Here is a 24,056-nt window from a genome sequence, read left to right as displayed (position 1 = left end):
ATCAAGACATTACAATTTCTTCGAAATAAAGCAAAACTACAAAGTGCTATTGGTAAGTGCCATTTTAGTGCTACCAAAGTGTTAGTTTCAAAAGTGGTTAGTGTTTTTTTTTGTTTTTTTTATTCAAGGTACAGTCAGAAGAGGTGTGTTTTTAGTTTTCTGTGGAAGATATATACAATATCAAATAGTCAGTGGCACTCATTAGCATCAGTAGTCAGTAGTACTTTCAGGTAAATATACTCTGGTTTGTCACAGTAGAATCTTCTTATTGTTCTTCTTGACAGTATTCAGGCCTAATTTCATCATCTACATGTAAATCCCTGTCAGTTAGTAGTAGCAGTAACGGTATCTGTCCTTTAGGCACTCTCGTTGCTCTGGTTGAGCCGGTGGTAATGTCATTGTGCTGCATAGATGGTGAGGTCATTTTTTGCTCTAAAGCTGCTCGCTCCACATGCCACGTTTGGAGTGAAAGTAGTGGAAGAAGTTCCTCAAGTAGATCCTATCCACTTCCAGTTTTGACTTAATGATCCTAGAGCAGAGAACAGAGGTACAGTATTTGGGTTTGGTATTAGGTTCAAGCATAAGAAAAAACATGAGGGGAGGAAGATTGCTGTCAATTTGCGTTCTGACAATAAAGTCAAAATGTCGAGAAGAAAATCAAAATAAATCAGACGAAGATATTTCTTTTGCATTTGGAGAATAAGCTGCCAGTGTTCGATCTCTGTGGTTTCTCCAACTGAACAGATCGATTTCTGCACAATCTCCTGATACTGTTCATCACATGTGATATGTTTATTTTGTAGAGGCAGCCATGTGTGCCCATGTTATTAGTTTGGCATAATACATTACATTACACGTCATTTGGCTGAGGACTGAGAATCGAACCGCCGACCCTCTGGTTGGAGGACGACCATCTTTAGGGCTGTGGTTACCAATATAATATTAAGTGAAATAATAGATCTCAAATGTCAAACTTATTTACACATCCTGCAATTATTAAACTAAATAAATATTAATTTGGCATCAAGTTTTTATTTTTTATCTCATACCATCTCCAGATTGGTGTTGACCTGCCTCACCATGTTCAGTCGCTAACTGTGGCTGTCCGACTTACAGTGCTGCACAGGTCGTGTGTTGTGCCTTGTGACTGAGATGGGTGAAAGTACATGCAGTTGGTGGTACAATTGAGCTGTATTGCATTTTAGCTTTAGGATTTATTGCAGGACTGTTACATTAGATTTAGCAAAGTGTACCTAATAGATTTGCAACTGAGTAATTTGCTGTTTATGAGACAAAACCTCAGCAGGGACCTCAAATGTAAGGGGCATCGCTGCAGATGTTTTCACAACAACGATGGAAAGTCTAACGGTTGATTTCTCTATAAAGTTACAGGGAAGATAAACATGGCTGATATGGGATTAAAAATTGAAGATAAAAGCAACAAACAAAAAGAATATCTGTCAATTTACATTGAGTGAGTAAACCGACCTATCGAGTAGCTCCCAGTCTTCCCCTCCCCAGCGGTCTGTAAATTCTCTGGTGTTCATTCCTCCCACTGCATCCAGATCAGACTTATAGATTCCAAGCAGGCCGAAGCCTTGCACCTCCCAGAAACCTGCAATCCACACTTTTACATTCAAAATGTAACATTTACTACATCCACACTTAATCTTTAAAATGCATCATATTCACTTCAAGGTCCAGTGTGTAAGATTTAGGGGAAAAGGATCTATTGATAGAAATTTAATATAAAATAATCCTAGTCATTTTTTCACGAGTGTGTTTATCTCACTTATAACAAATGTTGTTCTTTACCCTAGAATGGGACCTTTATAATGAAATAGTTTATATTTACATCAGGTGGGGTCCTCTCTATGGAGGCTGCCATGTTTCTTGTAGTAGCCCAGACTGGACAAACTAAACACCTACATTATATTTTTGTGTCTGCTGTCAATGATGTGAGCTTAGAGGTTTTACGGTTTCTCATCTCCCCTATGGAGTCACATAAAGTACTACGAGCAGTGGTAGAGTAGACCTCCTGAACGGCTCAGTGGTAACATAAAGAAACAAAAGTAGGGGGGCAAATGCCGAAACAATTCTTGGAATCGCAGTTTAAATGGTTAATCCAAATCAGTGTGTTCTGTCTGTTATTTAGCTGGATTCCACGAAAACTAGAAAGAGAGAGAGAGAGAGAGACTCCTGCTTAACTGTATTAAAAGACATATGATGATGATAACTTTTAATATCAAATAAATTGGCTTCCTTTTATTAATGTGCATTTTTTATGTGCATCCCTCAATAGAGTAACGGTCACTTTAAAATTAAACTAAAAATGTGTGTATCTACCTCTGGCCTCCAGTGGTGATGACCCACAGTCCAGTCTCAAGACTATGGGAGCAAAGGCCATGTGTCCCTCCACAGAGTGTTTCCTGATGCTGTCGATAATGGAGGTAGGGAATTGGAGGTGGAGGTCACAAAGAAACACTATGCTGTGTGGATCCTGAGGGACGATGAGATAGTTGTAGATATTTTATTTTGATTCTATTCAAGTGAATTAATCGTAATTATTTTACTGCTGAGAGTTGTTGCATCAGTTACTTTTATAAGGTCGATTCCTGCTTGCAGACCAGCAGAGCGCTGGAAGTTTCCTCTCAGCTTCAGATACTGGTACCTGATACATTCCACACACACTGTTATAGCACATACATCATGTGTAGCATACTTAGCCATAGGTTTATATTCAGTTTAAAATGAAAACAAATGCAAAACCTGTGGAGTGACGACTTCTTTAGAGCCTTCTCCACGTCCATGTCAGAGCTGTCGTAGTCAGTGACAATGAGGTTGAAGTTGGTGTCTCCAGATTCTCTGAACACTTTCTCCATTTCAGTAATCAGCTTGTGCACCCACCGAGCCTGGTTTTTCACTGAGAGACGTAAACAGGCAGATAGACACACAACTTTAAATATCAGAGCTGTCAGCTCACTTTTTGTTAGAGGGTACATGTGTGTCAGCGTTGATAACACCAACCCTCAAGTCTCAACATGACGGAGTAGGACAACAAATAGCAATTTTAGATTAGTGCAAATATCCCCATATTACACCCAGTGTGCTCCATCTCCGGGAATGGAGATGGAGATGAAGATGGAGATGTCAAAGAACCTGTCAACTGAAAAAACAATGTCACTGTTGATTTCTGACATTTTAGATAGTTGTCATCACATTCATGTTGATGAAAACAGAGTGAAACATCATGATTGACAGCTGAGACCGAGTTGCACTTGGTCAAGCATGTGTATCTGCAGGACCTCGGTACCCTAGTTCCATCTCCAGATTGCTACTACAGACGTCATGGGCACAAGATGGTGGCGCTTGTATTTTGGATATTATTGCTTCATTTCTGGACAGCAGGAGATTACCTTAGTACACAGGCGCGAGGTTTTTCCGTTTTGGTGCTGATATTTTCTTGAAGAAATATTAAGAATTACATCTGATAGACAAAATGTAGAATCACATACTTGTGTCAATAATTAACGTTTAGGAGCATAAAATCTGTGTGTTAACACTTTTCTAAATACAATTTAAAAATATAAAACCTTGTGTCAAATCATCTTAAAAATAACTCATAACTAAAGCTGTCAAATAAATGTGGTGGACTATAAAGTGCATCGCTTCCCTGTGTAGTGGAGATGAGTGGAAGGAAAATGAAAATACTCAAGTAAAGTGCCTCAAAATTGTATCGATGTAAGGCACTGGAGTCGATGTGCAATCTCCACCACTGGAAATGAGCCTGGTCAAAGAGGGATGTACAGTACCTGGAACTATGATGTGGACGGTGGCAAGAGGATTCCAGCTGAAGGCCACTGGGTTACACAGCACCGGCTCAGGTTGGCGAGTCGTAGCGTAGACGTATTGTGACAGACGCAGCATTTGGCCCTTCATGTCCTTCAGCAGCAGCTCCAGGAGGTAGCGGATTCCTTTGGCATGGTCCACACGCTTCACCACGTTAACCACTTGCACCAACGTGAACTGCCTGCAGGGCAGAGAGAGACACAGTGACATGCCTGCAAAATAGTTTCTCATTTACTTTATATCAGTGAACTGTTCAATTAGGTGACTGATCGCTGCAGCTCTACACATATTTCACACCTTTCTGGGCCCCCTTCAAGTAATTACGGATAGTAAAAGCCCAGCAAATTTATTTTACACAATACAGCCCTTTAAGATTGATATAGCACTTATCAATTTATATAACGTAGTTATGTACAAACGGACAACCTGAAAACATGATGCGTTTGGCCATTGGCTGTCACCAGTGTGGAGGCAAAAAAACTCCCATTGAAATGAAACCAATTTTTGTTCTACCAAGGCGATGTGCTGGCGCAGACACAAATACACTTACCCTTCATGTTCTTTGTTGAGTTTGTCCATGAAATCCTTGACCACTGGCAGAACATCATTGGAGTTAATAAGCAGACTGCCAGCAATATTGCAACTCATTTCCATTGCATCTGAATTATGTGCCCGATAGTCCACGTTGTTGATCTGGAAGGTCTGCCTCCAGTGCTGGTTGACATCATTCTTTACCTGCAGGAGCTTTAGTGATCTTTTTACAATCCTCTGCTCCTCACTCACAATTTGGGTCTTCTGAGGATGAGGCTTTGTGTCGTCTTCATGCACGGGTAAGGACCGGAGTACCTGCCGGAATTTCTCAGCAAAAGTCTCATCATCTGTTTCATAGTAGTCTCCCGATTTCTCCCCCATCAGGCTCTGATCTAGCATTTACCAGAGGCAAAAACAGAAAATTAGAGTAAATTGGTCAGACAACACAAGTAACTATTTTCTAAATAAGAAAAAGTAAGAAAATACTTCTGTCTGTGTGCAGGTCAGGACTGTCTAGATTCATGTAGGAGCTGAAGATAAGGAGACAAGATTATGCAACAAATGAGAATTTGTTAATTTGCATTGTGTTTTCAGATGAGACACTTAAAAATAGACGTCATCCATGTTGTTGGATAGGACATGAACCAAAGTCAGGGTTTACATCAAATACATTTTTCTCAAAGATGTTTCTATCGTTTGAGCTAGATCTAGTCACAGTGATGTTTATTATATGTATAATATTGACAATACACAACTGTTCACACACATACACACACTTTAACGTGTAGTCAGATACACATAATGTCCTTTGAGCGTAAACGCACATACATTCTTCTTCTGCTTCTCAACTTCAGAATGCACCTCACACACACACACACACACACACACACACACACACACACACACACACACACACACACACACACACACACACACACACACACAGTACGACATGTGGTTCTTCTTCTCAACTCCTGCCTTTGACTCCTTCTCAAAAAGGGAGTCAGCCACGGCGGACAGATTGGACTTGGAGCAGGCTTTCATATCTTCTTTTCATGAATCGCTTCATTGTGTTGGTTCTGGGACGTCCTCTCTCATGTGCATGGTTACCAGTTCGTTGCTATGCTCGTTGCACTTTCTGTGGTTTTGCTCTGTGTCTCACCTTGTGCCTGAGCCGAGAAGATGTACATCATTCAAATTGAGGGAAACAGTTTTAGTGTCATCTCAACGGTCCCTCTCTTGGCAGGTGTTAATCATACAGGCGGTTTTCAGCATCATCAACCCGCGACGCCAGGACTGCCTTGTGAACCAGCCAACGAGGCACTGCAGCGCGTACAAGAACCTCTGTCACGCCCAGTATATCAATATATAAGCTATGTACGGACATTGTGTAAGCACCTTTTTTCCTGTGCAGCTTACTGCGTAGGACTGGAGGCCCATGCCTGGGCCCACGCATGATCATTTGCTAGACACCGCAGTTTCCTGACCTGTGACCTCTGAATAAACCTGCTTAATTTTAACTTGAGAACGACTACTCCTGCCTTTGATTTCCACCCGCAACAATAACTATAATATATAAATGTCGTGAATAGTCATGATTAGTGAGTGACTCGCGATGATTGGTCCAGCATGTGTATCGATGGGACCTTTCTACCATGGCCTCCTCTGATTGTTACTGATTCTGGCTTCAAATGTACAAGATGGCCACCTTTAAAAAAAACGTTTGATAAAATGGAAGGTGTCCCATGCAAACAAATGAGAAATCATGCATTTTGTTGGTTAAGCACCTGGCTGAAAAAAGCACAAGGTTAATGGATATTTTGTTTCTTTTTGTGGAAAATAATGAGTGAATTTAAAAAGTGCTTTTGCAATTATGTAAGTTTAAGGACAACTGTGCGTGTGTAAGCCAACAAGATCACTGTGTGTGAGCTGTACTTACCATAATGCCAGCATGTTAACGTGAAATTAGCCATCGCTTTGTTTAATTTTACAATGTGTATGCTCTCACTGAGATGGTGTATACTTCACACTTATAACTTTTCATTATGTTTATTATGTGGTTTATAAAGCGACAAATAATTGAATTGAATTTAAATCTGTTTACATGTAGCCCTATATTAAGAGTTTGTCATTATGTTAAGATAAATAGATTTATCAAAGTGACAGGGATGTCATGTTTGTATAAATATTAATTCATATCAAAGACAAGCTTTATAAAGGATGATCTAAAAGACTGTAGTTGAATATTATCACACCTTTAGAGGGTAACCTGTTCACAACATGTTCGGAGTTGTCAATAAAGTGTTGTGAGCAATCACAACACTTGGATCTATAATTTAATTGTCACGTTTATCCCCGGAGATCTCACTTTTCCAAGATGTTGGCTTGGTAGAAGCAGCTTTTCTCGGACTCCATTTGTGTGAGTCGGGTATGGTCATTAGGGTAGATGAAGGACGATTTGACCTGGTGAGATGAAATGAAATGAGGTGCTGTTAAAGACCAGAGAGCTTATTGAGAGGAGATGAATCAAGAGGTCTTCTTTGATGAAGCTTATGAAGCCACGTCCTCAAAGAACAGATCACAGAACGCAGCACGTGTTCATATTGAAATAATTAAATAGGCTACCATGACCTTTGAACACTGAAATCTGATCAGTTAACTTTAAAGGAATTGTTCACCCAAAAATATAATTCACTCATTATCTACTCACCCCTATGCCGATGGAGGGGTGAGTGAAGTGTTGGAGTCCACAAAACACTGCAGGAGTTTCAGGGGTAAACAGTGTAGCAGCCTAAAGGTCTACCAGAAGTGGCTGAGCTAGCGGAGTTTAGCATTAGCAAGATAGCTTACTAATATTTTCAGTTGTATTGGATTCGGCTGCTACCTGGCTGCTACAGTGTTCACCACTGCAACTCAAACACCTCGCCCACCCCTCCATCGGCATAGGGCTGAGAAGATAATGAGTGAATTACAAATTTGAATATTCCCTGGAGGTGTTTCTGAGATGTCGCGTTCACAAGGCTATAAATACGTTTTATGAGGTCACACCTTTGACCACCAAAATCTAATTGTGAATCTGACACATTTTAAGAAATTCCCTCACGGTCTTCTACGTATTCACAAGAATGAGACGGATGTATGGACGGATGTAAAACCTGAAAACATGATGCCTCTGGCCACTGGCTGTCACCAGTGCGGAAGCAAAATAATTGTGTCCACAGTGCTACCCTGTGACATCTGTAGAGACCATGGTTGACCACTTTCAAAACTGCATTCTGAAGAACAGTATGAGCAGGATGTCAATCCATCAGAAACCCAAACACGTACAAATACTTACATAATTTAGTCCTTGATAGCGGCCCAGTTGAGAACCTTTGTATGTGTAGCTGGGTTTGTACTCGCAGTCGGGCAAAACATCTTGTAGGAACTTGCTGTTCATCAGAGGCACTTCAAACCAACACAACAGAAATTAGAGCAGAGATTACTTTGTGCTTCAATTGGAGGAAAGCACTTGCACCCTGCTGTGAAACCGAACGAGACACAAAAATGTCTCTCACCATGGAAGAGAACGTCTCGTGGGTCTTCCCTCAGCATGTCAACTGTAGAGCTGCTTTGTTTCGTGTTGGAGTGGCTTGCAGCCGTCTGAGGTATGTGTTCAACATCACCTGCTACCATAGCAGACTCATCTGTGGGATCAAGCCACAGGACAATAAAATCAGAGAAGTGCTTCACATTCCAGTGTGCCACAAAACCACTGACTTGATACACAGTGTCAGCATCTGAGCAGAAATAATAAAGGTAGTAGTTTTGGACTGCGAGACACTTTGTTGTCGTAGTCACTCTGAAGTGTCTCTGCCATTTCAGTGTCAGATGGAATGATGTCTGGGCTGATGCGTGTCTTTACCAACATAGAGAGAGATGTGCTTGGATTCAATAACCGTGAATCTGGAGCCTTCACCCTGGAGCTGCCACTGTGTGAAAACAGACACAAGGAACTACTTGTCTCTTCTCTGTTTAAAAGATCAGATTACACAAAATGTGACAGCTGCAAATGACACGAGAAAACAGAGAAGTGACATTCTGATTTAAAGTCTAAAAGAGCTGGGACGAGCTACTTACAGCCACCTCCACATGGTCTGTCCCTTCATGGTCCTGCTTGTGGAGAAGTTCAAAAAAGTACTTCCTCTCTGCAGAAAGCCTGTCAGACAGTAAAAGTTCGTATTCAGAACTACAACATAAACATATTAGACACCAAAGCTAAACAGCTTCGAGTAGCCCACAGGTTCTGTGTCGGTAGTTGACTGGCTTGGCTGCTTTATATTGAGTGTGCAGCACATATCTTGTCAGATATATTGTTGAATAAGATTTTTATGGGTTTTGTTAATTTTTTTAGTATGATTTTCTTGTGTGTTATTGTTCTTTCCCTTTATTTTTTTTTTTTTTTTTATAATTTATTTTTAAAGAAACAAAGATACAATGAACATACATACATAAAACGAAACAAAACAAACAAAAAGAAAGAAAAACACTTTTTGGTCACCTATACATTTTTACAGATGGTACACTGATGATGATAAATGTCAATTCATATAGTAACAGGTCAATGATGATCCTGTGAGGTTAAAAACACAATCCATTTTTGCCAATACTGCAGATATTTGTCAAATCGTACATTCAGTGAAAAAAACATTCTCTCCATATTTTGAATATCAGTTACAGTATCTATCCAGTCAGTCTCTGTTGGAGGTTCAGCCTGTAGCCATTTTCGTGGTACAGCTTTCTTGCTGGCTGCTAATAGTATTTTTAACAAATATTTGTCTTGCACCGGGTGAGCTGCAATATTGCCCAAATAAACTGTAGAAAAGGAACAGTCAAATCCATCTCCAAAAACAGTCCGTATTACTTGTGTTACCACCTGCCAGTATGGCTGAATGGCTGGGCAGCTCCAAAATATATGGAAATGATCTGCCAGCTGTTCTCCACATTTCCTCCAACATAGACCAGTTCCTGCCTCACCTGTTTGTACACATTTTAATTTGGGAGTTATGAAATATCTCATCAGATTCCGCCAACAGAAATCCCTCCAAAGACCCGAGCTGGTGGAAGTGGACTGCACAGAGCACATATTTGACCAGTCCTCCTCTGAAATGACAAGTCCAGATTCTTTCTCCCATTTTAATCTAACCTTATCTGTTGAGTGTTTTCTACTGGATTGAATACTTGAGTATAATTTTGAAACAAGTTTCCTGTTGTCCATATTTTTATACATGTCAATGAATATGTCAATTAAATTAGCATCACATTTCTCCTTGGATTTATTGATCCCCTGATCATTATTGAAGTAGGTCCTGGTTTGTAAATACCTAAAAAAATCCAGTTTTTCCAAACCATACATCTCTGAAATTTTCTGAAAACTATCCAGTTCTCCCTTTGATGAGATTGAACAGTAAGAAGTGATGCCAATTCTATACCAATACCTAAACCTCCCATCAATCCCTGCCGGCTTAAAGTCCGGGTCAAAAGCGACCCATCTCAACAGTCTAGACCGTCTTTCAAATAGTGGTGATCTACATTCTTTAAACCAGATTCTAAGAGGGACTTTAGTCCATTGATTTAAACTTTTAACATGCTGCTTGTACAAGATTTTGCTACCTAATATGGATTGTAGTGGTATATCCAGCTGTGAGGTTTCCAAATCCTTCCATTTTGCTATATACATTGGGTTACAGCAACATGCTAGTGGTCTTAATTGCGCCGCCTTGTAATAATCTGTTAAACATGGTAAAGATCTACCCCCTTTTTCTTTAGAAAGTTGCAGTGTCTTGAACTGAATTCTTGGTCTTCTACCCCCCCATATGAATCTCGATATCCACCTATCCCATTCATTAAATTGTTGCAGTGGTACTTCAGCTGGCAAGGATTGAAAGAGATACAAGAGTCGGGGGAGTACATTCATTTTTATCGTTTCTATTCTATTATGCATATCTAAGGGAAGTTGGGACCACCTGTCGATATCTGCCCTGATGTTTTTACTTATGGGGCCATAATTGCTATCATATATTTTTGAAATGTCCTTAGGTATTTGAATTCCCAGATACTTTATGTCTGATGAGGTCCATTTGAAGCCAAATCTATTTAGCATGTCTTTCTGAGGGGTGTAGTTATAACTAAGAGCGAAGACATCAGTCTGGGAATGCTGACCTCTGGTGTCTTAATAAAAAGTAATACATCATCTGCATATAGACAAATCTTCTGCTCTGTACCTCTAATCATGACTCCTTTTATCACTTCATCATCCCTGATTGACTGTGCCAGGGGCTCAATAAATAAAGCAAAGAGGGCGGGGCTGAGGGGGCAGCCTTGGCGGCAGCCTCTCTCCAAGTTGACAACCTGGGAGAGGTGTCCATTAATCTTTATTCTGGCATTTGGTGAGGAGTAAAGAGTTCTAATACAGTTAATAAAATCATCCTTAAAGCCAAATCTTCTCAACACCAAGAACAGATATTTCCAGCGAACCGAGTCGAACGCTTTTTCCGCATCTAAGCTAATCACTGTGGCTCCAATATTCCCCTTATTCACATGATCGATAACGTGTTAAGTGTATAGTTATAGCAATCAGAAAGCATAGGTGCTATTTGATCCTTAAAGGCCTTGTACCACTCGGCTGGGAAGCCGTCCGTACCCGGCGCTTTGTTTGCTTTTAACCTAGAGATTGCTTTCCCTATTTCCTCCATTGTAATCTCTGCCATCAGGGCTTTATTCTGTTCTTCACCTATTGAGGGTAGATCCATTGACTCCAGAAATGAGCTTATTTCCTGAGGGCTAGTTGTATTTGGTTCCTTATATAAGTCTCTATAGTAATTTTCAAAAACATGTTCAATATCCTCTAACTTATGGCATAATTTTTTAGTTCCAGGGTCCCTTATTTCATATATGGAGCTGTCTGCTTGTTGTTTCCTTAACCTCCATCCCAGAAGCTTCAGGGCCCTTGGTCCATTCTCATAGTATCTCTGTTTTGCAAATTTGGCTTTTTTCTCTAATTCTTCCTCACATAGTTTGTTTATTTCTTTTCTGACATTTCTTATTTGATCTAGAATATAAGCTTCCTTACTTTCAATGTGTTCACTTTCTAAAATTTTAAGATTCTCTTCTAAATCAGACAGTTTTTTATATCTTTCCTTTTTTCTGTGTGAGGTCAGTGCTATAAGCTTTCCTCTGATCACTGCTTTTGCAGCGTCCCACAAAACACTTGGCGATACTTCTCCATTATTGTTATTGTCCATATAATCTTTAAGTTCCTTCTGCACATATTCCTTGCATGTCCTGTCATTCAAGATGCTTGTATTGAGTCGCCAGAGCGTGTTTTTCTTTGTATTATCCAGATGCACAGTTAAATAAACAGCTGAGTGGTCAGATATGTCTCTGACCCCTATTCTACAGTCTTTAAGTCTGTGTCTGTCTGAGTTGTAAGTAAAAAAATAGTCGATTCTTGAGTATACCCTTTTACTTGCTGAATAGAATGTAAATTGTTTTTCTTCTGGGTGGAAGCCCCTCCATACATCGATCAGTCCCAGCTCCATCAGCATTTTTTTTGTTATCCTGGCGTTAGAAGTTAACCTCTTAAGTTTATTAGAAGAGTCATGTTTAGGTTGTAACTGAATGTTCCAATCTCCTCCACATATCAAAACACCCGAGGCCTCAGAAGCTATCAAATCAAAAATTTCCCTAATACAAGAATTGTCCGGCCCTGGTGGAATATACACATTGACTAATGTAACTTCTTTCTGGTCAAGGTATCCTTTAACAAAGACATATCGACCCTCACTGTCACAGAATTTAGAGACCAGTTGGAAATTCACTCTGTTAGAGATCAGTATCGCTACTCCTCTCCTTTTCCCGTTCTTATAGGAGGAATGGAAAGTATTTTTAAACCCTAGTTTTTTTAACTTTTCATGTTCCATGTAGTTAAGATGGGTCTCCTGCCAAAACATTACATGCAGCTTTTCCTTTTTCATCTTTGCAATTACCTTTCCCCTCTTAATTGGATTGTGTAAACCATTGACATTTAGGGTAATTACCCTATATTCCTGACATTGCATTTAAACCCACAGTTAACAAAAGAATTATGTACAATTAGTGACCAAACTTGAGATGTTCTTGAAACATAAAATGAACTCAACAAATGAAAACAAAATAAAACAAACAAACATATAACAAAACTCAGGTAGACCTCCATTTTGAAGTAGAAAACTACTTATTTTTGTGGGGGGAGTAGTCTAGTAGTTAACCCCCAGAGCCCCCCTTCAGTGCAGCTCATAATACACCTCCTTAATGAGTGTATTTTGTGCACTTTGTGTGTGACCAGTTCCCTCATCCATATTCGGTCACCTATTTTCACTCTATAAGCTAAGGGCGAGCCAATGTAATTACAAAGAAGAAAAAAATAAAGTTATCTCGTATTCAGTGTAGGAAAAATAAATAAATTCCTCCTAGTGGGGAGGAGGAGGTTGAAAGGGAAGCAACAGACAGCCTTCACGCAAACACTTCAGGGGCATACAGTTTCATCCCTTAAAACAAAACACATTAATTAATGTCCTTAACTGGGCAGTAGTCTTGCTTACCCGATTCTTTGCATTTTATTATGTATATACGCGTGTGAGTTTGTTACCTCCCGATTTCCCTGTCTCTCTATTTTGGCCGGTGAAAGCCTCGCAGCTTCTCCTGGATCTGCTCTTGGCGGCTCTGTCGGGTGGATGTAGCACCTGCTCGCTGCCAGGTCCCCTTCGTCCTCCCCGGGGTCCCAGGCACATCGGCCGGCTTCTCCAGCTCGACGGAGATTCCTCTGATCTTTAGGTCCCGCGCCGCTTCTGCTGCACTCCCGTAGGTTATCGGCCCGCTGTCGAAGAAGACTCGTAGTTTGGCTGGTGGTGGTGTTTGGAATCGTATTCCTTTTTCACGAAGAGTTCTCCTTATTTGCGCGTACTCCTTCGTCTTTGCCAGAGTTTCAGCGGGGTAATCGTGGTCGAAGTAAATCCTCCTGCCGCTGTGGTAGATCTCCTTCTTCTTCCATGCAGAGTGTAGCACCAGTTCTTTAGTTTTAAACTCCTGGAAGTATGCAATCACTGACCTGGGCTGCGCATCATTTGGTGGCCTGGGGCCGAGCGCTCTGTGGCACCGCTGTAAACCAAGTTCAGCTGCGGCGAGGGGCTCCAACTCTTTTTTAATGAAATTGTCAATAAACTCCTGAATGTTGTTTCCCTCGGTCCCCTCTGGGATGCCATAGATGCGGAGATTGTTGCGCCTCGAGCGTGCTTCCAGGTCCGTGAGCTTCATCTGTAAGCGTTCCTGAGTTTGCAGTGACCTGTTGAGCACCTCCTGGAAGTCAGCGTTACACTCCTCCAGGTTGGCTACGCGCGTCTCTGCTTCACCCACTCTGTCAGTTGTAGCTCTGAGGTCGGCTACCACTGCGCTCAGCTTCTGTTGAATTTCCTCTCGTAAGTCAGTTAGCTCCTTTTTCAGGTCTTCTATGATTCCGGTTCTGAAGTTCCCCAGTTCAGACTTCATCTCCGTGACCATATTTCTTATATCTTCCCGTGTGGCGGCGATGTTACCGTCCATATCCTCTGAAGCTAGTGTTAGCTCGGTGTTTTGGCTGCGTCCACCATGACACTCTTGCCGTTCGTCCATGCTGGCCCCTTCATTCACTGTTTTACCAGTTTTATCCACTTTTCCGTGTAGCTTTCCCTTGCTCTTCTTGTGTTTTTCCCCTTCCATCATTATTGAGAACAAAGTTTAAGAGTCATTTGTATTTAAATTGGGGGATAAACTCCGACCGACCAGGAGGTGTTTGTTTAAACAGCCACGCGCTCCAGTGTCACCGCCGGAAGTCCGCTCTTTCCCTTTATTTGTTTAAGGGTGTAACAACGTTATAGAGGGAAAAACTTAATGAATGATCACTTCCCATTTCTTTTATCCTTGAGCATTTTGAAATACACACGTTGAAGAAACAGTAACACAATTTGTAAATCCAAATTCCCACTTCAGACAATGCCACCAGGCATGTACAGTACCTTGGGTCAATGTTGATCTTCATTGCTGATAGTATTGGTATCAACTGAAACTGATCTAGATTGTAAAGCCTACAAAGACACAGTGTGTAATTCACACCAACACCACAAACAGTTGTCTTCATTCTTTCCATCAACTGCACAGAGTTTTTACCATATCAGCATTTCTTGGTTGGATTCCCAGAGGGACATATGCATATTTACATAGAACTAGGTTATGAGATCTTACAGGTTATGAGACTGTATGTGCTTATGTTGAGACATGAGTTTTGGTAACGTTGCAAGTAAAGCGGTTCCATAGATACGTGGCAAAGGGCAGTATGGTCCCTAATTTTCTGTCCCTGACTGAACCCGGATATCGCTTTAATACTTTTGTCCCAACCGCCAGGTGCTAACAAGCTTAGATAAGGTATCAAAAGTCTAACACAGGGGATTTGTAAGAGACAGTTTGAAGAATGAATGGTCAATGTTGGTGAAGCAGAAGCTGGAAAAGCTCAGCATTAGTACCCCTGTATGGATCAAGATGAATCCTACAAGTGACAATATGCAAGTCCCGATTTCATTTTTGCCTGTGACGAGTAAGCAGATCCTGCCGTATAAAATATTTCTCTTCTTTTTAACCTTATTTGTTACAAGAAATCCAGCTTACTTTTGAGGATATATATACTTTTATTTAGATATTTCAACCTGTGTTGTTGTCATGTGCTTTTATCACTGGTTTGACTATGTTCGTATGAGATATTTAGTGGAAATTGAGTAATAATACGTAAAGAAATTTATTTTCCCCACATAGACACACACATTAAACTCACCTCACTGGTCTGGATATCTGACTAACATATTTCTCAAACTCGCCAGGGGCGGTCCACTCTGTGCCAGTCTAATAAAAGGAAGCAATCAATTATAAATCAATTATTAAGAAAGCAAATATTAACACACGTTTACATGGACACACATTTTCATAACAACCCAATTGAGACAATAAACCAACTGCTTGATGACGAACAACCTGGGGTCGAGTGCGAACTATAGTATGATGGAATCTGGATTGAACATGTCATGAAAATTAATGATGAATATTCTATGAGCAACTCATGTGAAAATCACGAGTTAAAAATAAGATCAATAGCCAGAATTATTATGTCCATGTAACTGTCAGTGACACAAATGTGGAAATGTTCCTCTGCTGCTTAAGAAGATGACTGAGATGAATACCTTTCCAACCCATCCCAGTAACTCCAAATTGAGGGGGGAGTCGTCTGTGCTTAGCCACAACTCAGAGTTGTCTTGAGAGCTCAAAGCAAAAACAAACTCTCCTGAGAGACAAAGGAAACAAGGGGTTATAAGGATTCAGACAGAGATATTATAGGAGATGTATGAAGTGTAAGCATGGTAACAAGACGGGACTAGTGAGGTACCGTCAGTATATGGATGCAGATAGCCAAATATCCTGAGTCCATAGTTAGTCCACTTAGGAATGACGGCCAGCTTCAGTACTGTACTTCTGGACTGAAAGAGTGAGGAAACACATAGAATCAGCCACCATGTTTACTCAAGGGGGGACAACATCTTCAGTCCAGGGACATGAGGGTCTAACATGTGGATGTAGAATGCACCTCTGTGTAAAAACACCTCACTGTGACACTGAAGAAGAAAAGAGAATCACTTAGGTCAGGATTAATGCTCTGGGGATCATGAATTAATGACATTTCATAGTGATCCATCTGATTGTTGCTGAGATATTTCAGCATAATCCTGCTGAAGAACAAACAAACCAATGGACATGGGCACAGACACACCCTCCCTGGCTGAGGTAATGATTAACTGAACATATTTAATGCAGTGTTGGGTCCTAAGGTCAGGCTCTGACTCACGTGAGGATACAACGGGTAGTGCGGGTTCTTGCGGAGCTCAGCTATAGATTTGCCGCACCAGTCCTCAAACGCATGCAGATTGGCCCGTCCCTTATACTGCAGGAAGAGAGGAGAGAGAGGAAGTTCTAAACACACTGGGATGAGTCTACCTGGATCAGATAACTATCTGGCCTCAGTGTGTAAAATCTAAAATCAACAGCTGTAAACTCATTTAGCTACCACCTGGTGATAAAGTGAGATAAGATGCTGGTTTCAAGTGTCCTGTAAGGACTTTAAGGACCTGCTTGACAGATGAAACCAGCACTTATGTCCTTACCCATACCCTTGCCAGCACTTCTGTCCTTACCCTTACCCTTAAACCTGATTATCTGGTCATGAACTTGTTATGGTTTGAATAGTCGGTTTATGTTTCTACTTCCTCCACAGTATAATGGAGGTTTCAGCAGCCATGCATAAATGTCAAGGTTTTCCAGGATGTATGGGACCCATGAACATAAAGGAAAGTGCACGGGGTCACATTAACCCAAACAGCTTAGTGTGACTTCAAAAGAGATGAGTATTTAAGAACATGTAGGCTGTACACACACACATGCACACACACTTTTGTTTTCCAGGGTTGTGGAGTATTGCTGGTTGTCCATGCAGCTGAATCCTCCAGGTTGTTTGGTTGGTCCTGCAAAACCCGCACATTTAATTCACTTTTCCTTAGCTCCTCTGCACAAACACACACTCTACCGTCACCATATTTTCTAATACTGCTTCTTTATCCTTACCCAGTTGTCAGAAATGGATTTCCTCCAGATGTTGCGGACACTGTACGTTTTTAGGCCTGAGGAAGTGAGGGAAAACAAATCAGAGCAATGCAAGGGGGACAGGCAAATATGCAACGACTGTACACAGATGGGCAATCCTGGTGCTGTATGTAAATGAATGACAAATTCTTGTAACCAAGTAACAAACACTACAACTGGCCACCATCACATGGGTCATTAATGTAACTTGATGATTGATACAGGAAACCTATATCTATTTTTGGAGGCCAATGCCGATACTGATATTAGAGAGTAAACATTTTAACGGCTGATATATATATAGTTTTTTTTAAATTGGCAATGACCCCTAAGATGTTGTTATTAAACCCGTATGACAAAGAAATGTAATTGATGCTTTATTTGCATATTAATATATATACACACAAATTTGCTAAATTTATACCGTGTGAGTGAATAAAAAGGAGACAAATATCTTGTGAAAAGAGGAGCCATACACTCAGAAGGTTTCGATGGTTATGACATCTTGGAAAAACAATGAGATTCAAACCTTTGCGCGAAAGGGCTGATGCGTGTGTCGATGTGCTGTAACACAAAAACACTTATTAGCCAGATTTGTACGTGATGTCCTCCTGCGTGCTCTAGGCACCTAGAGCAGACAACGCACTTTTACGCACATTTTTTGGAGGTCATTTTTGAAAACGCCATTGAGTGACATTTTCATGTTACAAAGAATCTCTGCAGCTATCTGCTCTACCAAACATCTTCTGTCTCAAATTATAAGGTTTTATTTATTTTAAACGATTTATTTTTTTAAGCGCATGGGCAACGCTTGTGATCGGTTTGGTTGGTAATGGATTGGTATTGCTTTCAGTGTGGCGAGGACGGGCATATTGCCACTGCTTGTTGTAATGAGCCAAATACAGCATTAGTAGCTGCAAAGAAGACACAACTAAAAGAGAAACAGTCCCGATACGACAGTCAAAATGGCTAAGCTTCTTTCCAGCCTTTAAACTAAAATCAGCCCTCATTGTGGGACAAATGAGAGCTGAAGACAGTGACCGCAGTCCCAACTCTGACACTGAACATAATAGAAAGGAAAAGTTTTCGCGTTCCAAAACTTAGCAATATGAAAATACCAAGAGGTTTGATCGGAGCTAAGTACACAGCTCAAGTGCTCATAAGTAGACAAACGTGTAACTGCCTTCTTGACACCGGATCTCAAGTGACGACAGTGTCACAGTCTTTCCATGAGAGCAACCTCTCAAACTTAAAGATCCACCCTTTGAATGAGCTGTTAGAAGTAGAAGCTGCAAATGGTCAAGCCGTACCCTATTCAGGCTTTATAGAAGTAGATATTACCTTCCCCAAGAGCTGCTTTGGCTCTGAGATCACTGTGCCTACCCTTGCTTTAGTCGTTCCAAACATGCAGTCTAGCGCACAGTCAACACTGTTGATAGGCACAAATACTTTGGACTTAGTTTATGACAACTGCTCTAGTAAAAACACAAACCTGCAAGCTCTATCCTATGGTTGTACTAGAGTTGTAATGAAAGTGATGCAGCAGAGAAATAAGCAAAAAGAAAATAGCAGCCTAGGGTTAGTGAGGTTGTCAGGGAAAGATCCTACAGTCGTACCTGCTGGACAAAGCTGTGTGATAGAGGGATTGGTGCATGTAAAAGATAAAGTCCCTGACCGGTGGATTGTTATTGAACCACCTGTGTCGTCTTCTTTACCTGGAGGCATGTTAGTTACCAGCTGTTTAATCAGTTTTCCCGACACGCCATCTAAGAAAGTACCAGTGGTGTTACGCAACGAAAGTAAGAATGACATTATCATTCCAGCAAAGAGTGTCATAGCTGAAATACATGCTTTGCAGAGAGTGGTGCCAGGTAACCAAGGGCAACCCAATGCAGCTAGTGAGACTTTGGTGCAGATAGTCCACCAAAGTCTCCTGAAGACGTGAAGCTGAAATTCAACTTTGATGGTTCTCCCCTTTCAGCTGAATGGAGGGAGAGAATAGAGCAAAAGTTAGGTGCTATGCCAGAAGTATTTGCTCTTCACGACTCAGACTTCGGTCGAACAGATAAAGTTAAACACCAAATCAAGTTAAGTGACCAAACCCCCTTTAAGCATCGATCTCGACCCATACGTCCACAAGAACTCTATGCAGTGTGGAGACACCTGCAGGAGCTAAGTGAGGCAGGAGTAATTCAGGAGTCAGAGTCACCATTCTCCTCACCAATAGTGGTGGTTAGAAAGAAAAATGGAGACGTACGACTTTGTATTGATTACCGGAAACTGAACCTGCAGACTATCAAGGATGCCTACGCTCTCCCAAATCTGGAAGAGACTTTCTCTGCGCTTACAGGCTCAAAGTGATTCTCCGTCCTGGACCTCAAGTCAGGTTATTATCAGATCGAGGTTGAGGAGGCTGACAAACCAAAAACTGCTTTCGTTTGTCCATTGGGGTTCTGGGAGTTTAATAGGATGCCCCAAGGCATAACTAACGCGCCCAGTACATTCCAGAGGTTGATGGAGAAGTGTATGGGTGATATCAACCTAAAAGAAGTCTTAGTGTTCTTAGACGATCTAATAATCTTTTCAGAAACCTTTGAAGAACATGAAACCCGCCTTCTCCATGTACTTCATCGTTTAAAAGAGTATGGCCTAAAACTGTCCGTGGAGAAATGTAAATTTTTCCAGACGTCAGTGAAATACTTAGGGCACATTGTGTCGCAACATGGTGTTGAGACAGACCCCCAAAAGATTGAGGCCTTAAAGACATGGCCCAGACCTAAAAACCTTAAAGAGCTACGTTCATTTTTAGGATTTGCTGGATATTACAGGCGGTTTATTCAAAACTATTCCAAAATAGTGAAGCCGTTAAATGACCTCACAGTCGGTTATCCTCCACTCCGCAAAAGTGACAGATCTAAAGAGAGTAATGGCCTGTACTACAAGCCAAAAGAGCTTTTTGGGAACCGGTGGACAGGCAGCTGTCAACAAGCCTTTGAAACCATCATTGATAGGCTCACTACTGCTCCCGTATTGGGGTTTGCTAACCCGAAGCTGCCATTTGTATTACATACAGATGCAAGCACAACTGGACTAGGGGCAGCACTCTATCAGGAGCAGGAAGGAGCAATGCGTGTTATAGCCTATGCCAGCCGTGGACTGTCCAGAAGTGAATCACGCTATCCCGCTCACAAACTCGAATTTAACTTCATTTACAGTGGTCACAGACAGTAACCCACTAACTTACCTGCTCACCACAGCGAAGTTGGATGCAACGAGCTACCGTTGGCTGTCTGCCCTCTCCACCTTCAGATTCCAGCTTCAGTACCGAGCAGGGAAGCACAATCTTGATGCTGATGGCCTCTCGCGACGTTGTGAATGATCTAGTCTCACTGAAAAAGGAAGAGCGGATAAGCCAGTTCATCCACTGACACCTACCTGAGTCTGACGAATTCACTCATATCTCCTGTAAGACTGTTAGCGCCATCTGTGAGAAACATCTAGTCTGCCCTCCTGCAGATGCCAACAGTAATGATCAAATCAGTCCCCTTATAGTATCTCTTGCCATGTCTGCTGAAGCTATTTCTGACAGCTTTGAGAACTGTGATGGATTTCCATTCATTTCCACTGAAAAACTACAACGTTGAAACTACAACAGAGAGACGATCCTGCCATCTGTGAAATCATCCGTCTGGTGGAGACTGGGGAAAGCCCTCCTCCAGCTGTAAATAAAGAGTTGCCAGACCTTCCCATCTTCCTACTAGAGTTGAACAAGCTTGAGTTAAAGAACAACATCCTCTACAGGAAGAGGCAAGTTGGGGAAAGAACTCAATACCAGATAGTCTTACTAGAAAAGTTCAGAGGTATAGTGATGTCAAGTCTTCACGATGACATGGGTCACTTGGGCTTCGACCGCACTCTTGACCTCACCCGAGCAAGATTCTTTTGGCCAAGAATGGCTACTGACATAGAGAGAAAGATAAAGAGATGCAGCCGCTGTGTCTTTCGTAAAACACCGCCAGAGAAAGCAGCTCCTCTGGTAAGCATTCAAGCAACTAGACCTCTTAATTAGTCTGTATGGACTTTTTATCCATAGAACCTGACCGGAGTAATACACAAGATGTGCTTGTGATCACAGATTACTTCACTAAGTATGCTGTAGCAGTTCCCACTCCTAATCAGAAGGCTCGAACTGTAGCAAAATGCCTGTGGGAAAACTTCATGGTCCACTACGGTTTTCCTGAAAAACTGCACAGGGACCAAGGCCGAGACTTTGAGTCTAAGACAATCAAAGAGCTATGTGATTTAGCAGGGATCCGTAAAATTAGGACAACGCCATATCATCCTAGGGGAAACCCTGTTGAAAGATTTAATAGGACACTCCTAAGTATGCTTGGTACACTAAAAGCTCAAGACAAAACTCACTGGTGAGACTTTGTTAGGCCATTAGTGCATGCCTATAATTGCACCAAACACGAAACAACCGGGTTCACGCCGTATGAGCTTATATTTGGGGCGGCAGCCTCGCTTGCCTATTGATCTTGCCTTTGATGTCCCATTGAGCCATAGCGATAATAAGTCTCACTCCCAATATGTGCGTGCCTAGAAAGCCCACCTTCAAGAAAGTTACCAGCTTGCTTTTAAAAATGCTGCTAAAGCTGCAGAAAGAAACAAAGTCAGGTTTGACAGACGTGTCACTGAATCCACCTTAGACATGGGTGATCGTGTTCTAGTCAGAAATGTGAGCCTAAGAGGAAAACACAAGTTGGCCGACAAGTGGGAAGCAACTGTGCATGTCGTTGTTAACCGGAAAGGAGACCTTCCCGTTTACACCGTCAAACCAGATTATCAAGAGTGTTCCCTTAGAACACTGCACAGAGATCTCCTGCTGCCTTGCGGTTTCTTACCAGTGTCTGAAGTGGAACCTCCCACCGTGCCAAGAAAACCCCAAAGGCCATGTACACGACAGCATCCACAACCTGTCCCTGATGAGGGAGAGTTAGATTCAGAAGAAGATGATGACTTATTCTCTCCATGATCCAGTCTCAAGATTCTCAAGTTCCACTCATGAATACCATGTGACTATGCCTCTCAGGGAGCAATACAGTTCTTCTGTTGAGCCTACCTGTTCGGATACTGCAGAAGTCTCCGACAGTGTTCCAAAGGAATCTGATGAAATCCCTCCTAGGAGTCCATCCTTACCAGAGAGAGAATGCTCACCTGAAGTGGAACCCGTACCTATAACCGACCAACCTGAAAAGCTGAACTTACCTGACTCACCAGACAAACCTGTGGATAACATTGAAATCACACATCAAAATGAAACGGAGATCAACGAAGGAGAATAATAGAGAGATAATAGAGATGAAGGTGAAACACAGAATACAGTGAGAAGATCTGTAAGACAAAGAGAACCACCAAAAAGATTCACATATCTTCAATTTGGGAACCCTTTAGTGACCATTGTTCAAACATTATTTCAAGGTCTGAGTACAGCTATCACTAATTCCCTGGTAGAGCCGAGTTTAACGCCCTTACCTGAACCCGAGATAGTATAGTCTGTATGCAAAGGGACTTGCATAGATTTAAGAGGGGAGTGTGTAACCCAGGTTAAAAGAAACATGATTTAGTACAACACTAAATAAGTGAATAAATAGTTGAATAAATAGTATTAAAAGTTACCTGAGTTAGGTTATATTAGTTATAAAATCCATGATTTAATCTGATTAAAATGTTTAACAGATTAAAATGAATATCAAAAGTAATACAATAGTTCTGCATATTATTAGTTTTGAAAGTTATATAAAGTGCACTGTTGCTTTAAGAAAGCACAGTTGCAAGAGCCAATCAGAACCAAGGTAGTCTTCCTGCACCGGTGAACGGCAGGTGGAAGAGAGAGAGAAAAGAGAAAAGACTCTAGTTTGCAACCAGTGAGCTAAAGTAACTAAAAAGACTGGATTTGTGTTGTGGTAAACTTTTATTTTATTTCTGAAAGTGTTTTGAGTTGTATTCTGTCCACGTCGGTGGACTGTGGTTTTGTTTAACATTTGAAAAGTTACTGAGAGTTACTGAGAGAGCACGTGGAGCTGAGCATCCAAGTGGCAGCATCCAAGCTAACGTCCTAGCTCCATGCATGCAGAGGAATAGATGGCGAGCTTCCCAGCGATGTAACCACCCTGAACGGAGTCCTGTTTCCATCGGAGGAGAGCACCTGTTTTTCTTCACGAGCATCCATCCAGTCCAGCTGACATACATCTCAGATCTACAGACTGTTTCTACCTCAAGTGGAATATACGAACTGCACAACGTGGTCGTAAGAAAGATCCGTCTGAACTGTTAACAAGTCAGTTACTACACACTGAACTGGATTAACACCATTACATTCGCAGTATGTTTAGAATGTGTTCTTTTGACATTTGAATGTGATGCTTGATATTGATGTATTGCATTGCATGCATATTATTTTCCCTGTGTTGGTTAAGCATATGGATGTGCTGTGCTAATGCTATTCTGCAACTCACTGGTTTAGCTGAGGTATAACATAGGAAAATAAAACTAGATGTTTAAATAGGCCTGATTCAAGACAAATTGAGAACTTAATAGAACTTGTTATAATTCTGTTGTAGTGATATAACAGTTAACTCAAATAGAATCTAAACAATAATATTAAGTTACAGTTTAAAAGCCAATTTAAACAGAAGTCAAAATAGAATTAATAAAACCAAAAATAGGAAACGGTAAATCTTTTCTTTTCCTAAACGAAAAGGATTGAACTTGAAATTAATTCATATCGAAGATTTGTATGTAACATGTGTGTTATGTTAGTTGTATTGTAAATGTGTTATATGGTATCTATTTGTTGTTCTATCTAAAACTACTCACTTTTCTATTCTTATATAAAACAAGCCGGCATTTCAACTAATTCTTTGGTCTGTGGTGTGTTCATT

At 41.1% G+C, this 24,056-nt stretch overlaps 1 protein-coding gene across 1 annotated transcript in view; it reads right to left on the bottom strand.

The window, feature by feature from the left end:
- Positions 1-432: 432 nt before the first annotated feature.
- Positions 433-24,056, bottom strand: part of LOC133009143 (beta-1,4-N-acetylgalactosaminyltransferase 3-like) — a 31,524-nt gene continuing 7,900 nt past the window's right edge. The window contains exons 3-20 of the mRNA XM_061076552.1: positions 16,923-17,035; positions 16,322-16,417; positions 15,866-15,956; positions 15,663-15,763; positions 15,260-15,327; positions 8,500-8,578; positions 8,285-8,351; positions 7,938-8,066; positions 7,718-7,827; positions 6,749-6,843; positions 4,867-4,910; positions 4,400-4,772; positions 3,813-4,030; positions 2,770-2,923; positions 2,599-2,671; positions 2,347-2,500; positions 1,489-1,615; positions 433-529 (exon numbers count right to left, since the gene is read on the bottom strand). Coding sequence (XP_060932535.1) covers positions 433-529; positions 1,489-1,615; positions 2,347-2,500; positions 2,599-2,671; positions 2,770-2,923; positions 3,813-4,030; positions 4,400-4,772; positions 4,867-4,910; positions 6,749-6,843; positions 7,718-7,827; positions 7,938-8,066; positions 8,285-8,351; positions 8,500-8,578; positions 15,260-15,327; positions 15,663-15,763; positions 15,866-15,956; positions 16,322-16,417; positions 16,923-17,035 — 2,189 coding nt within the window. The remainder of the gene's footprint in view (positions 530-1,488; positions 1,616-2,346; positions 2,501-2,598; positions 2,672-2,769; positions 2,924-3,812; positions 4,031-4,399; positions 4,773-4,866; positions 4,911-6,748; positions 6,844-7,717; positions 7,828-7,937; positions 8,067-8,284; positions 8,352-8,499; positions 8,579-15,259; positions 15,328-15,662; positions 15,764-15,865; positions 15,957-16,321; positions 16,418-16,922; positions 17,036-24,056) is intronic.

Source organism: Limanda limanda, chromosome 8, assembly GCF_963576545.1.
Source record: "Limanda limanda chromosome 8, fLimLim1.1, whole genome shotgun sequence".
Classification (NCBI taxonomy): Eukaryota; Metazoa; Chordata; class Actinopteri; order Pleuronectiformes; family Pleuronectidae; genus Limanda; species Limanda limanda.
This window is presented reverse-complemented; position numbering and strand designations above follow the sequence as displayed.